Below are 17,748 nucleotides of genomic sequence, written 5' to 3' on the forward strand. Positions count from 1 at the left end.
ATATACTAGATTGGTTTTAAAAAATAGATCTATGAGGTCCAGACTTGGTAAAGTCAAATTTTCGAACGAATTTTCGTCAAGAAATAATAATTCGAATTTTTTACCACACAACGGTTTACTTTTCCTGCGAACGCCAGAGAGTTGAAAAAATTGCCCTATTCGATCCAAATTTTTTCAGACCAATTTAGAATATTTACTTAAAAGTTTTTGTCCCGAAATTTTCGAAATTACAAAATATGTATACATATTTTTAAAAGGAATTACAGGGGGGGTGATTGAAAAAGTTATCCGATCCAAATCGTTTACAATGACGGTTCGCCCTCAAGATAAGACATGCCATCAAAATATTTCAAAACAACGGACAGAGAGACAAAGTTATTTCGATTCGAAAGCGATTCTGAACCGATAAAAAAAGTTGAGTCCATCTCCAGTCTGCCTGGATATTCTATAAATCCAAACAAACTTAATGTACTCTTGTACTGCAAGAGAGACAACCCATGAGTAGAGAGTCATAACAAAAACAAGTTTGCATTCAAAACTATTAACATTTAATAAGCCCTAAACTGCTTTGCTAGAACCGATACAGTTTCTTCGCAAGAATTCTTATTACCGATGCGTATTTTAGCTTTAGTTCCGTTTTAAAGAAACGACAGTGTCATCTATGTTAAAATATATATAACAGTTTAAAAATATCCTTCGAATTTAATACGACTTTCATTAATATTTTATAAATGAAATCAATTTAATTGCTTAAAATTGGAAATACATACTATATTTTCAGACAAACAGAGGAGGCCAAATTGTAAACTCATATTTTGATAAATTGGAAATATTTCATGTAAGCAATGAATGGCAAATCGAGTCTATCATCACTGCACGTTTCGGACTATAAGACGCACCGGACGATGAAAGGCACTTCAAATTTATAATATGACTTTTAGAAAGTTATATTCTAATGTTACCTCCGCACCGTAAGACGTACCCAAAATTTGATTCTATTTCCCCATGTAAAAGGGTGCGTCTTATACTCCGAAAATTAAATTACAAATTAATTTATATTACATTTCGATCGTGAAACAAACAAATACATATCAGAAGAATTGCAAAAAACTTCTCGACTTTGTTTGTCTACAAAGACGGTAAATTGAGTGTAATTGTTACACGGTGAGACTTGACGCTTTGTCATTATTCCCTTAAAAAAACCTGTTTCGATCTGACGATCCGTTTGACGTGCTGTCATAACTTTTAAGTATGCGAATATCTACTTAAAGCGCATTCAATTTAATTCCCTTCTCTGAACAACTGTCTCTGGAGAAGTGTAAAAATTGATTTCAACTATGAGTAGACAGGTAGGAAATATTACAACGTTAAGCGCAAACTATTATTTAAACCAGGCATGGGAAATGCCGGCACGTGACATCGTCGAGTCCGGCCCGCTGCGTAGCATATCTGCTAACTGTAAAGGCAGGTCTGTCCTAAAAAAAAAAAAAAAAAACCAAGCCAAAGTATTATAATCGGATAAGAGCGACTATTAAATACCCTACACCACTTTGTCTAGTAAAATTTTCATTTATTCTCGCGATAAAATTCATAGAATTATACTCTATTTTCATGCAAAGGCATACATACTTTTTATTAGCATCCTTTCATGAAAAGTGATATGAAACGTCGATAATTCACGCCGTCTCAATTCAGTAAAATCATTTTCTTACAAAGAATCTTCTCATTCTTTAACTATTTCTGTTATAAAATATCAAAAATTAAACCTTTGTGTCATATAAAATTTTTTAATCTTATGGTGATCTCTGAGATCCAAAATTTTGAGTCAATGTGATCCAAATTTGATACAGCAAATTTTCATGTCAGATAACATGTTGTGGACCAATTTTTACCATAAAATATTGAATATTAGAATTTTTTGCCATGTAAAAACTTACTCCTCGCATAAAAGATTATACAGAAGCAGAAGGTTCAAATAATTATTCAATTCCATGAAATATTTTCGCATTAATCTAGTATGACGAAGTTATATCGTAGGACGACTATTGTCAAGACTTTTTAAAAAGTGGGAATTTTCTTCATGCAATGCATTTTTTAAAACACGTCTTTGTGAAAATACTTTAAAAATCTCAATCGGTAAAATAATAGTTGCTTCGTAATTTCTACTGGATATTATATACCTCATCGTAAACTTCATAAACCCGGCAAGGGAAGTGATGTCTAGTGAAGTATAAAAATAAAAACATATAAGGTTGACTTCCAACAAAAACATAACAATTAGAACTTAAGAGAGGGAAAAATTACGAATGCAAAGTTCGTTTTTTAACCAGTCTTTTTATACGAAAAATAAGTCAGTTCTTTGCGCGAATAAATGTAAAACTTTCGACCGCAGGTATTTGATTTCATCTCTTTATTCACATTGTCCTCTCTAAAGCGAGCTTATACATCTTTTAAGCCTTTTTACGGTACTTTTTTTCGCTAAATAATTATGTACTAATAAAAATAAAAAAAAAATAAAAAGAAGAAATATTGAAAATAAACATACTTTCGCTTGTCCCATGTAATTCTTGAAACCCCCTGCTCATTCTGGCTATCGAGCAAGTAGTTCCAATGTTATGGGGAGTATCATATACTTTAAACTTAATTCAAAACCATGCCGTAGTTCCTTAAAAACATTGTAGGCATTTCGTTCAACTCAGCCTTATACCGTGTTCTAGGACTTATTACCATGAAGCTTTGTACTTAATGTGATATTTCATATATTCTCGTACTTTGCGTAATTCCGATGATAAAATCTATTTCTAGTACTGTTTTGGATGCATGTTAATTTTAAAATTAGTTACAAACCACTTTCCTTGAAATCCAACAACGGTTTCACCCATATAGGTCAGCCGGACTTCTTTTCTAACAGGGAACAATGTGCGTGAAGATTGGTTGACATTAAAGTTGAAAATTTTGCAATCGATTAATGCGCATTTTGAACTATATAATGCATATCCGTAAAAAAACGTAAGTTGCAACGAAATCATTGTGAAGCTAAATACCACAGGAGAATTTTTAAGAAAGCAATCGCGATGAAAATGGTGAAAATACGCGGAAATGTTTTACGAATTGTCAAAACAAGGACTGTCTGCTTGTGTGAACAAAGTTCACATTTCCTTCTATCCTTTCATATGTATTTCACAGGCAATTGCTGGCATTCGCTGAACGTTTTGCCAATATTCAAGAATCTTCTTTTTGTTGTTAAGAAGAATTAAGATTTTTTTCCGATCGCTTTCATTGCATATTTCTCATGTCGTCTACAATATGTACTTATACACATCATAATAATTCAGAAAAGCCAATCCACTGTTATACCGGTCCATCTTGAGAATTTTTTTTTTTTGTATCACATTCGACTTGACTTGTCTTAAAAACTGTTGAAAGACCTTTAAAAAATTTGGAAAAGCTTTATTGCCCGCCCTTTACCAAGCCTATAACATTAAAAATCAACTACGTTAATCATGAAATGTTCGCTTGATTTCACTGACTGTCGGTTTTTGTGTTCACTTCGTTATGGTAACTTCTTAGCAAGGTACATTAGAGAGTTAACTCTAATCGTTTAACTCAAAAACGTTTGTGGCGCCATATCCTTCCTATATGTCTTATGTAAATGTATTCTAATTATTATTGTACTTTAATGATAATAATTGTAAAAAATGAAACAAACAAATTGTATTAGTAATAGTAGGACTGTGGGATTTGAGAGTATAGAAAATTAAATCTAAAGTTCTTTTTGTTTTTACTTTTCTTTGTTTATGTTTATTCATCTTATTTAGTTTTATAGTTCACAGAAAAATATTTTTTTTTGTTTTTTGTAGTTTAAACTTTTGTAGTTGCCTTTGTTTTTGTTTGTCTTTAATAGTAAGTAATTAATTTCAAAATAAATTTTATATTAATTCGTTTAATATTAATTTGGTTTCATAGTGATTTTTAATCGTATTATACTTTATAGTTTTCGATTTTTATTTCTCACTTTATTTTTTCTTTGCTATACATTGTGGTGTTAGTAGTTTTGTTGTATTTTTTTTTCTTTTTTTTTTTCTATTTAACTTCAAAGATTTGCACTTCCCTTTAGCTTGTTTTTCATTGTTATTATTTTGTATTATTACTCACTCGTTTACATGCCGGCTGCCGCTTTTCGTCTCAGTTACTTTACGCTTTACACTTTAAGTGCATATCTTGAGCAAGAGGCAGGATTTTTGCATATATCCTCACTGTTACGTAGCACTGTCGTTCCAGTTGCTGCTGCAACCGTTGTAGCTGGTAACACTGGAGGCATTGACATTACTTGAGCATGCACTTCATCACCCATTAGCGATGTTTTATCACTAGTTAAACGCTGTTGCCGCATCATGCAAACATAGAGTAACAGGATGAATGTTAACAATATTGTACCCGCTACCATACCGAAGACCAAAGGTTTTTGCATATCAGATAAGGCGGCAATTGTTAACATATTTAGATCGGGCTTATTCAACGGTTCGATAGAACTGATGTCACTGTTTTTACGCATATGCCAATTAAATATGAAATTTGTATGTTCAGCTGATTGATCTTCGTATGGCACAACGTTAGAATCAAATGAATTTGACATTTGCTTTTTAGTCACCGGTTCGATCGGTGCCTGAGATGCTGTCGATCTTATTATCGGTTTATTAGTTATGTAGGGATTGATTACTTGTTTCCTCAATGTAGGACGTATTTGCAATAGATTTGTATCCAATGACTTTACAGCGTCAGATGTGTCGATTGTTAGAGGTAGTGAACGTGACATTAAACCAGTGAGCTGAAATGGAATTACCAAAAAAAAAAAAAAAAACAAATAAATAAATAAATAAATAATAATTAACTAATATCTTAATACATTACAATAAATAAATTAAATATATTTACAACAATTTATATCAAACATTAAGCGAAAATATCAGGTAATCCGCATATTTTTTGCGGTTTTCCCCGACACCAGGTTAAAGCAACTATTTTCACAAAGCTAGACGGATAATTAGGGATACGGGTATATATAGTTATGTATAGCAGGCTTATGTTTAGTTTGTAAAAAATTTCCAAAGCGATCAGTTGTGTTTTAGTTGTGGGACGTATATAACTAGGACGTGGAAGATCGAAGTGAGCATATAAGATATGTTTTTCTATTTTATTTTAAAAAACATAAAAGAGATGCAGAAGCAAATAGAGATATGTGTGCTGTACCAGAACGCATTTGCCGAAATCCGTTCACGAAATTTCGTTCTGAAATTTTTGCAGTGAAAGCTTTACCGCGTTCTTGTAGGCGGAATACCATTGCTTAGCAACCAATTAAAGGTTATGATTAAATCTGATCGATTGATAAGAGAGATTGCATAAAAATGTAATTCATTCAAAAAAACAAATTTATTCCTTATATAAAAAAACTTATTTTATTTCATAGTAAAAAACCGCAACAAGTTTTCGGACATATTAGGTAAAATATTACATTCATTCAGATTACGTTGCAATTTGTCTTCTCTTACCTTATTTTTGCAAGTAACTTGCACTCGGTAGTTGGTATCTGGCCACAATGACAATTGAACATTAAAAGATTCTGTAAGTAGATTTCCCATTAAGCCTCCGCCAGATACTTCCCATGTCACAAGACATTGATTTGGTAAACTGAGCGGTTCCCAAGCAACGTCTACAAGCACTAAGGAGTCTTGTTGCAACATTGAAACCGTGTGTAATGACCATGTCTCACGTATTGATTTGCTCATTTTAGCCGGCGGCGATTTAATGCATTCTTCCCAACACTGAAAGTTATGAAGAAAAATTAGGGAAAATTATTTACATGACTAAGATATTTTGCAAATTTTTTTCTTTTCCTTCTTTTTTTTTTTTTTTTTGCAACGACTACCGGTGAACGGGACAATACTCATCATAGCATATACCTTTTGCAACATTAAGTATTTATATTCTTGAATATGAAAAGATTTCAAGTTGACTCGCTTAACTATTGCGTTAAGAAAATTATCTCTCTCTATTTTTATAAATATAGCTTATATAGCATAGTAATTAAAAAATTAAAATTATTAAATGAAGTGGAATGGTGACTAAAATGAATCAAATCTTGATGGAGAAATGATCGCGGCAAACTAACGGTAATTCCATGCGTGTCAAGGTATTATTGTAGACGATAGCCTGTATTTTTTTAGATGTAAGTTGAGGACATTATGGGAAGGTGTCAACTCGACCGACTTTTATAAAAACTATTATTCATTATTTTTTCATTACACGCCATGGATGCGAAAGGATTCGTCTCAAGCCATTATAGTTTTCCTCTCTTCTCTTTTTTTTTTTTTATTGACCTGTAAATGATACACAATAACATAAATGAAAGCGTTATAGATAAAATATTTACAACAATGCAAGCATTAATAGATAAAATAAATATGTATTCATCACGACGCTGATGAGCCGGAAATGAGGACGTGTTCTAACATACATAAGTAAGTAGATAAACATTTACTTTGTTAGACAAATACAACTAACATTAGTGTACACTTAGCATGTGGCAAAATATTTATAAATGCACAAAATTGATGAGAGCAACGTTAGATTCATTTAAATGTGTATACATCCAAGGCATTGTACTCGAACCAAACAGGAACATTTATATTTAGAATAGACACACACACATTGGATAGATTTATACTCTCAAACAAACTAACTAAACATCGAATTCAACTCAGTTTTAGTAACCTAGTTTCTCATGTTGGAGTTGGCTTAACTTTTATGGCTTAAAATAATTCAAGAAGAGCAAAGGGTTCTATTTTACTCATTATTTTATTCTGCTTGCGAGCTTATAGTTCTAATAAGAAATTAAATCGGGTTCAAAATCAATAGAAAAAGATCTATTTTTCGCAAATTAAACAACTTTGAGTAAAAATTCACTTAACGTAACTCTTAAATACATATTGTTACCAATTATCTACACAAAAATTCCACATCATTTTATACAAAACTTTAGAGTGTGCGTTTCCGAAGCCACATTGATAACCATAGACAATAAATCATGTGTGAAAGAAAAGACTTGACATTACTTTTGACAGTTAAGTGATATTTGAATCTGATAGATGATCAAGTTCAATGCGTTACTTATTTTCTATTTTCGAGTTTACTATAAGGAAGTGTTTTATCTAAGTGGAGAGCAAATTACTTCTCATCTGTTGTTATGTAAGCTACCCATTTTTAAAGATGCATTTGATCTTTTTTTAGATATATGCCGCATTTTTGGAAAATATCTACAAACTTCTGATTGATTGCATCAAACGCAAGGTTGTTTTGTATCACAACAAAAATCGCAATTAATTTGCTGCATTTCATTCATAAATAACATAAAAATTCCTATACTAATAATTAAAATATTTTGTTTACGTCTGCAATAATTTAATGATAAACGCATATTGTCGCCGAAAGTATACATACTCCTTTCGTTTGTTTTTTTTTTTTGGGCCAAAATAAAAATTGATTCGCTTTCACGTGATCATGGACAGTCGAGAGCATATGTGTGATCTTAGCTATGAAAAAATATAAATAAGTCTTCTGTTGGAAAACAAAGATAAAACAACTTTCTGAATACCTTAATAGTTAAAATTATTATAGAGGCAATTGCAAGCCACGCTGATAATGTCTATCAAAGATTATTCTAAAATTTTTCTTCTTTCCTTGTAGTGTTCGTTTTTTCATTGCAAAGAATTATGCTTCACCTTTTCATGCGTAGTTGATCACATTTTTAAACGATTTATGGTTTCTTTTTTTTCGGGGGTTTTTAATATGATCAAAATTCAGAACATGTCCCCTGTATGCGTAACATGGTGGCGGTGAAAAAGAAGTGAGGAGAGGACAAAGCCATAGGCAGGTGGTATGCGTAACTTAGTGAATCTGCGCCCAGGTGGTAAGTGTTATGCTGTTCACAATTGAATGCTCACTATAACTGCTACGAACCTCTAATAAACTCTACCAGAGTTGGGCTTCTACGTTAAAAGTTTCAGTTTGGTTTTTCCTATCTATTAAATACTTTCCCTTTAGTTTATGTCTAATACCAAAATTTTAGAAATTATTTTGTTTCAAATAAAAAAGAAAAACAGGTTTGCGTGGTAGTTTTCATTAAATGTTTTTCACAACGGATTTGCCGTGCAATTGTTCGATTCATCGGGGTGTTACGGAATCTTTCAAAACCCACATGAAATTGACACTCATCGTGGTTAAAAAGGTTGTCCGGCTAAATTCTTTTAAGCCTTCGAAGTGTCTTGCGCTCAACAATTTTATTTACTTATATGTTCAGTAAGATGAATATAAATCTCATTGCTCAAAATAATTCGTTCTTGTTTTTAAGTCATGATCTTGTTCATTCATTTTTAATCTGTATTGCGAAAAATACAGTGAATGTTTCTAAACGCTTCACAGGTTGTACTTACAATGACAGTTTGTTGCTTGACAGTTAAAATGTGTTGTAAAAATTTAAAATTACATATCTATCTAATCCTGCGGTGTAGACGTGTGAGCATTGTAGGGTTATTTCAAAGGTTTAGACCACTTCCAAATTTTGAAGACAATAAGGTTATTTTTCCGTCCAAGAGAATGTTTAAAACAAACATTACGCAGACGGATAGATAGGCAGATACACATGCTTAAATCGACTTGATGCTGATGCTCTGTGCAGTTTCTGAAGCTTGCCTTTGGGCGTTGCAACAGTCTTGACAATGAGATCCCATAAGGCATAAATTCATTAAATCAAAATACATGTAAAAATGCATGTGAAGAAGAAATAATAGATGACAACGAATAGTTAAGAGCTCTCATAAAGGAAATTTTAAATTTGTGCAGTAATACTATAAAAAAGCGTCACAGAAATTCAAATAATAGAAAAATAGTGCAAGTAAGTCCATTAGCTTTCGTAAGCGCATATTAACCGAAGCCCAACCCAAATTGGTTTGCCAGTCAACAAAGTTTAAGAAAGTCTAGAAATTTGAAAGTGAATAAAATATTAATATTAAATTATGAATTTTGTAAATAAAAATGACATTTCTAAAGTGCATATTTAATTAGACAATTAGCAACCTAATAGAGTTCCTTTTTTTTGTTTTTTGTTTTTTTTTTTTGTAATTTTAAGGTTTCGAACTAACAAACTGTATTCGGTTTTCGAATTTTTATAGTCTATAAAGCAGAGCCAGAGCGAGATGGAGAGAGAGAGAGAGAGAGAGATAGAGAGATAGAAAAAAGAAAAGAAAAAAAATGGGTAGAACTATTGACAATGAAATAATGAACTAAGAATTTGAATTAAAAATCGAATGTTATTAAATAAAATAATAAAAAAAAAGGTCAATTAATTAGCAATTTTTCGCTGGTAACCAACAGCCATGAATTAAATGTCCAAAACGAATTTAATAGCAACTAAACAAACAGACAAATAATTTTGCTTAATATAACAAAGCAAATATAATAAAACAATACAAACAATTGTACGCAGAGGCTATAGAAAATTTACAAAAACATAACTGACAAATACCATAAGCAACAGCGGCTGAAGCAAAGGTAACAAAGGCAGCAAGAGCAGTAGTAAAAGCGGCAACAGCGACAGCACCAGTTTTAATAACGGCGTGCAATTGTTTCTTTTTTACTACGCTGTGAGTGAATGGAATTTTCAAAAATTTCCATAAATTACTACAAGTGACGCTCAAAGGTAACGGTGTTATAAACTACAACAGTAATAATAGCAGCAACAACAACAGATGTTTAAACTTGTACGTCTGCCAAGCTTGGCACCTGTGCGCTCTGGCTTTTGAAGCGAGCCCCCCCCCCGCCCCCCACACACACACACACACACACATTTTATTTTTCACAGTAGTTTTTCTTGTTTTCGTTATTTTCTTTTCATTTTTTTTTTCTTCTCTATATTTATTTATTTCGTCAGCTTGGGTTTTACGTTTACGGTTTCTCTTCTATATCTCATATGCTGCTATTTTAATTTTAATGATTTTTTTGTTTTGTGTTTAACAGTTTTTTTCTTTTTAAAGCCAGAAGAAAAACTTTTGAATTTGCGTTTTGTTTGTTCACTTTTAATAGTGCTATTAACGGTAATGATACTCAAGAATGCTAAGTTGTTTGTTAATTTAAGTTTTTTTTTGTTTATTTTTTGTAATATTTCAGTGTTCTCTATTAAACTACATTTTATTAATTGAAAGATGGCGCATTAATTATAGGGCCATCTGAGCTATTTCCCAAATAAGAGTTTAATACACGTCGTTCATACTTTTGGAAATGTTGCACAACAACAATTAAAGAGGAGTTTTGCAATCACATCTAATTTTTGAAACTAAATGAAATATTCCGTATTGGTTTTATATTCCAACTGCAGTGCATGTGGTATAAAGATATAATAAGATTGAGCGGATATATAAAACACCCAGAATGACTAGAGACCGACTTATCTTTTTCTATTTTACCGATCGATTCGAAATCACTTTCTGAATTGATTTAAGTTTGTCTGTCCGTCTGGCCGCCTTACTTTCTTGTGTTCCCACACTACAGGCCACAATTTTTTACATATTTCGATAAAATTTGCTACACTGACGTATTCTGCCTCAACCACGAACGCTATTGCAAATAGTTCAGATCGGACCACCGTTTCGATCACTTCACATGTCACGTCTTATTTGAAAAGACCTTACATCAATAATGAAAGGATGGTGTCGAGTAATTAATTCTGGTCCGTGACATAGGAGTGTAAACAGGGTTCAGGGGTTCAGAAATCGTCTGATGTTTTTCACGTATCAAATTTCATGGAAATAACGCATAAAGACAGCAAAACCGTAACAATATTAATTGTTCGCATGATTTCATTCAATAAAGAAATTGGACAATGACTTCTCACACAATGTTTGCAGTCGAATTTTTTCTAAGTCTAACAAGTTAACGTGAAGGCGAGCAAGTTTTTACGTATGAAAAGCTTTACGCATTCGCGAATAAAACACATGCAAGTCAATTCAAGTAACGATCATTATTATCACTTTTATTGAGTATTCCTAGCAGTATCGTATTTTAATATGCACAATACGTTTGAGGAATGCACAATACGTTTGAGGGTATACCCCTATAATAACCCCGTATAAAGCGTTACGTATAAATGATTCATCACATTTAATACACAAATTTAATAAAATAATTAAATTTTGTAATAACACAATTGACACATGTGCAAAGGTATGCAAAGCTAATTATGAACTGTACAAATCATTATAAATTTCACAGTACAGAAATATGTATGTGGGAGATCCCCGCGTTACGTGAGGGAATGCCCGTGCTATGCGGGGCATTGAAATCGCGTAATATGAAAACGCATTGTAAGGGCACCGCGTTGTATGGGAGATTACTGTAATTTTAATACGAATAAAGTTAACTGGTCTTTTTGTGTAGAAAATGTAGGCTTAAGTGTGTTTAAATAATCTCAAAAAGTCGGAGATGAATAGTTAAAGCAATGTCATTTGTGTGATTTACTTGAAGAACACCCAAATAAACCATTCATTGAGATTCTCAATCTCCATGTCAGGGCTAGTATGGAAAATATGCCTTTCCATGCAAGCAACGTACAATTTTCAGTATATATTATAATGAAAGTAAAAGATCCTTAAGAATAATTTTTCATGAATATTGATTATGACAAATTTGGATCAGATCAAGTCTGTCTTTTATACTACATTCCATATAAGAAGAAGTGCTCGCATGTACTTTGACTAGCGACATCTGTTTTGAGAAATGATAAAATGATAGACTAATGTGAAGTATCAATAGAAAAGTTCGCTTTTTCATTTAGTATTATTGAATTATACAGTGTATACATACATTAGTTTTGTTGTTTGATGTCTACTGCCGAAGCTCATTAAGCGCTTTTAGAAGCTTATGGTGATGCTGCTCCATCATATGTCGATTGTGGATTTTAGTTTAAACGATTTAAAAGAACTGATTTTGATGTCAGAGACAAAGAATGACCTGGAGCACCCAGAATGATTGAAGAGAATGACTTGCAAAACTAATTGGACGAAACAAAACTTAAGCAGAAGTCTTAGACTAAGAAGTCTTAGAACTTATTCTCTGGCTAAATTAATAATCATAATTGTAATAATAATAGATCGAATCATACGTAACTCATACATTGTGTGTTGCTTAAAAATTTGATAAAAAGTGATTTATGTATTTCTGATCAGTGGCATCTGTTCGTGAAAATGATACAATAATGAGAAGTATCAATGCACACAACGGTTAAATTTGATGATGTTGACCCTTCTCTATATAAAACAAAAGTTTTATATTTAATATTATTGCGTTATTCAATGTATACAGACGCTAATCATGAAACGCTCAAAATTGCATTTTCGACATTAATTACTTTTGTCGTTTGATTTGAAGAAATCTGTTGCCGAAGCCCATCAAACATTTTTAGGAGCTTATGGTGATGCTGCTCCAGCATATCGCAATTGTCAATTTTAGTTTCAAAGGTTTAGAAGTGGCGATTTTGATGTTAATGACAAAGAATGACCTGAAGGATCAAAAAAAGCCCAAAGATAATGAATTGCAAAATTTATTGGACGAAGACCCAGTTCAAACTCTCAAAGGACTTTCTAACAGGTTAGCAGTTGATGAATCAACTGTTCCTAAACGTTTATTTGCGATGCGAAAAATCTAAAAGGAGGTGAAATGGATTGATTAAAAATGCCATTTTGAACCATCTCAACACCGCGCTTTCACTGCTTGTCAGGCAAAGAAAGAACAGTTTTCTGTGGCGTATTGTAATTGGATATATTACGACAAAAGTCATAGGTTAGTCCAGGAGAGCCATCCATATCGGCATCGAAGCGCAATAGCCCATGGCCATAAAGTATTGGTGCGCATAGTGTGGGGGATCAACAAGGTGTAGTTTATTACGATCCGCTAAAATCGAATGAAACTGTTACTGCAGATGCCTACTGATGTTAGTTGAACAAATTGAACGATGTATTGTTGCAGAAAAGATCAGCAATAGGGCCTAACTGAGGCAACGTCGTGCTCTTCCATGGCAATGCTCTGCCACAGGTCGCAAGAGTTCTCAAGTATATATTGTTGCAGTTCGAATGGGAAATTCTGCCACTACCGGCTTATTCATCGGACATAACGTATCTTAATTACCACTTGTTCAGACCGATGCGGCATGGTTTGGCTGGCACACGGTTTTGAAATGCTGAAGAAGTACGAAAATGGGTCGATGGTTGCATCGTTGTCAAACCAATATCGTTCTTTCGACACCGTATTGCCATCTTGCTAGGAAGGTGGGAGAAAGTTGTACAATATTATGGAAAATAGTTTGATTAATATATATTGTATCAATTTTTATCAAAGAATGCCTTTTTCAAGTGAACAAATTATTAAAATTTATGCAAGCAGATAAACTTTTACCTGGCGAAAACAACTAATTCTTAATATTTCATAATGAAAATTAATCCATGCTTTTTGTATTTTATGACGGAAATAAGCCACAAACTGTAGGACACTTGCATCACATCAGTTGATGTTTTAGGACTGGGCTCCCAAATAAGGATTACCATGGAAAATGTGTTTCTGAGCTTTTTTTTTTTTTTTGTTTATAAGCAATCATGCCCTTTACATGTACTGCGGTGATTGTCAGAGAGAGGTGGCGAAAGGAAAAGATATGGGGAGGTGAAGTGTCAAACCTTTGACATATATAATTTTGTTTTTTTTTTTTCTTTTTGGTATTTTAGTAACGAAAATAAAGGAAGACGAAGTATTGTAGGGTATTTAAGAAAATATGAAGCTGAGATTTTATAAATATACATATTGTTTTCTGATCTACATTGCTATGTCATTTTCTTTTCGTTATTGTTTTTTTTTTACTTTGCAATGACTTCCGCTTAGGTTACTTTTGTAATAAACTAATCATTATTAATTAAATTGGGTAAAAGCGGACGTTAAATTTAAAATGACATCTTGCATACGCTGCAGCAATTAAGTAGTCTATGGGAACACATAAAAGTGTATCTACACTCGTCGTATGAATGTAACCACAATGGGCGAATGAAAGCAGTTGCAGAAATGGACAAACACAAATTGTGTTAAGCGTCACGAAAATTTTAAACTTCCATAGACGAAATTTGCTTTGATTCGTTTTTTAAAAGGAATAGTTATATAATAGTGATGGAGATGTGAATATGATTGCAGAGAAAAATGTATATATTTGTCAATACTTGATTAACTTGAAATTCATATCCACATATATATAAATATTTGTTATATGACTATATAAAATTGGCGTAATATTGTTATTTTTCCCTTAATTATTATCATTTAATTGCTATACTTTTCTTTAACTTTCATTTTCAGCGTATTACAAATTTGTTTTTTTTATTTTGTTTTTAATCGTTGATTGATTGGTCGCTTAAAAAAATTTTTAATTCTATTTTTGAAAAATTATTGTGTTGTTCTTATAGTTATTATAATTTCTGATTTACCTGTTACTGTGATACTTGATGTATAATTAATATGCAATGGCGCAAAAAAATATAATCTGAATAATAATTAAGATTATACGCATAATACCATGCTGATAGTTGCTATTATTATTATTATTATTATTAGTATATATGAAATAACTGTGGATGAATACTGCAACAAAGGGAAAACAATTCCCATAACTAACAACTTTTTCAAGAAATCATTGAATTGTGATTACAGCGTTGATTGATTTATAAAAATCCGGCTATTCGCTGCTTCTATCATTTGCAAATTAGCGAATAAGTCGTTATATTTTCCTAACGAACTATTAATTTATTCATGTCCCCGACGTATCAACGCCGAGGAAACTTTGTTGGAAATTATCTAATATTCTATACTTTGATATAAATATGAATACACACATGCATACATACACACACACATGAACAGTACTCAAACATTAATTATAGCGAAGTCGAATAGCTATTACTATTTTGTAATTGTTTAATAAATGTAGCGCGAATTTGTTAATATTTTCCAAGGAATTTCATGTATGCATGCGAGAAATGAGAAAAGTGTACGACTTAAATCCAACTCTGGATGCGATAAGAAATTTGAATGCAGACTAACTTTAGTCAGTGCATTAAAGCTGCCATCAATCATCTTACATATCTATTTCCTTTGCTTAATTCCGTAGTAATCGAGTAGGTAGGAATCGCGATTATCAGGTCAGTGTTCGCTGGTTCAAATCTTAATGCTATAGAGTTCGCTTTGCTTGAAAAGGCTTATCAATGGAACACACATCCATTATCCTGTGGCCACTACCTCTCTATTTTGTCCTTTCTCTCCTTTTCCTTCTCTGTTCTCGCCTCTTTCTAATCGCGTTATGCCGATAATTGATATCCCCTAAGTGATTGATCACATTAAAAAAAAAAAAATATATATATATATATATACATACAAAAATATAAAATATACATTTATTAATTATATTTTTATTATCGATTGAGTTCGATATTTGCTATCTTGCCGACTTTTATCTATCTCTTAGATATTATATGAATAGGTTGTTTTAGCACTCCATCTCGAATTTTGCAACCATTCCAATTTGGTTGACGGAAGATGGTAAAAATTTTTCAAATTTTTTTTCCTACTTGAAAATTTAGTAGGTTGACGGGAAAGCTCTTTCGTATTTTACTTGTCAAGACAAAGGAAGCGGGCAATATTTAGCATACCGCTTGAGAGATATACGAGGATTACCATTTTGGAGTCGATAATTCAGTTGTTTGTTAAACGCGTTGTTTGTCACACAAACTGACACAGACGGAAATAGTCTGTGAAAAAAATACCGATCGCAATTTTTTCTTTAGGAGAAAATCGATTTTAATTGCTCAAGTTTATTCATTATTTTCAGGTACGCCAACTTTCTTACAATATAGATATATATTAACGGGCTTACCGTCAATCTTAGAACTATTATATGCCCACACACTTTCAATATCGCTAATGAGTTAGTTGCGACGTTGCACAGTGAATAAAGTGCAGAGAGGCAGCAACGCACCGGTTGCTTGCTGAAACTTATATGGCAACCTGTGAGCATGAAGTTGTAAGTGTTCAGACCTGCCAAAGATGGTTTGCAAAATTTTGTCCCGAGGTTTTTAATATTAAAAAAGATCGTCGATATAAGGTCGATAATAACATTTTGTGCTTTATATTGGAAAGTACCATCAAACAACTTCCAATTCAAAAATGGCCATTGTTTTTTCTTCTTTTTTCATATATATTATCTTTCAAATTTTAAAAATATTCGCTTTATATCGTTGCACTATACAACAGAGCACAAAAATATCATGCTTTTTGTAGTCCCCACATGCCTACATATATGCTTACCAGTCAGAATACCAAAAAAAAGCACAAAAAAGTAACAGGACCGGTTTTACCATCTTTTAATAGAAACATATGATTATTGATTTCTCAATGGGAGATGATTTCAAATAAGGGCGATCGTTTTGTCTCCTCTTATAAGTATAAGGACCGATGACAATGCCAACAATCGGCTAGTATTAGGTGCTTGCATAAATTTTAATAATTTGTTCACTTGAAAAAGGCATTCTTTGATAAAAATTGATACAATATATATTAATCAAACTATTTTCCATAATATTGTACAACTTTCTCCCACCTTCCTAGCAAGATGGCAATACGGTGTCGAAAGAACGATATTGGTTTGACAACGATGCAACCATCGACCCATTTTCGTACTTCTTCAGCATTTCAAAACCGTGTGCCAGCCAAACCATGCCGCATCGGTCTGAACAAGTGGTAATTAAGATACGTTATGTCCGATGAATAAGCCGGTAGTGGCAGAATTTCCCATTCGAACTGCAACAATATATACTTGAGAACTCTTGCGACCTGTGGCAGAGCATTGCCATGGAAGAGCACGACGTTGCCTCAGTTAGGCCCTATTGCTGATCTTTTCTGCAACAATACATCGTTCAATTTGTTCAACTAACATCAGTAGGCATCTGCAGTAACAGTTTCATTCGATTTTAGCGGATCGTAATAAACTACACCTTGTTGATCCCCCACACTATGCGCACCAATACTTTATGGCCATGGGCTATTGCGCTTCGATGCCGATATGGATGGCTCTCCTGGACTAACCTATGACTTTTGTCGTAATATATCCAATTACAATACGCCACAGAAAACTGTTCTTTCTTTGCCTGACAAGCAGTGAAAGCGCGGTGTTGAGATGGTTCAAAATGGCATTTTTAATCAATCCATTTCACCTCCTTTTAGATTTTTCGCATCGCAAATAAACCTTTAGGAACAGTTGATTCATCAACTGCTAACCTGTTAGAAAGTCCTTTGAGAGTTTGAACTGGGTCTTCGTCCAATAAATTTTGCAATTCATTATCTTTGGGCTTTTTTTGATCCTTCAGGTCATTCTTTGTCATTAACATCAAAATCGCCACTTCTAAACCTTTGAAACTAAAACTGACAATTGCGATATGCTGGAGCAGCATCACCATAAGCTCCTAAAAATGTTTGATGGGCTTCGGCAACAGATTTCTTCAAATCAAACGACAAAAGTAATTAATGTCGAAAATGCAATTTTGAGCGTTTCATGATTAGCGTCTGTATACATTGAATAACGCAATAATATTAAATATAAAACTTTTGTTTTAT

At 32.7% G+C, this 17,748-nt stretch overlaps 1 protein-coding gene across 1 annotated transcript in view; it reads right to left on the reverse strand.

Annotated features, from left to right (window-relative positions):
• Positions 1–4,072: 4,072 nt before the first annotated feature.
• Positions 4,073–17,748, reverse strand: part of LOC119637723 — a 99,741-nt gene continuing 86,065 nt past the window's right edge. The window contains exons 3-4 of the mRNA XM_038033938.1: positions 5,550–5,822; positions 4,073–4,828 (exon numbers count right to left, since the gene is read on the reverse strand). Of these exons, the coding sequence (XP_037889866.1) occupies positions 4,202–4,828; positions 5,550–5,822 (900 nt within the window). The 3' untranslated portion in view covers positions 4,073–4,201. The remainder of the gene's footprint in view (positions 4,829–5,549; positions 5,823–17,748) is intronic.

This window comes from Glossina fuscipes, unplaced genomic scaffold (genome assembly GCF_014805625.2).
Source record: "Glossina fuscipes isolate IAEA_lab_2018 unplaced genomic scaffold, Yale_Gfus_2 60, whole genome shotgun sequence".
Lineage (NCBI taxonomy): Eukaryota > Metazoa > Arthropoda > Insecta > Diptera > Glossinidae > Glossina > Glossina fuscipes.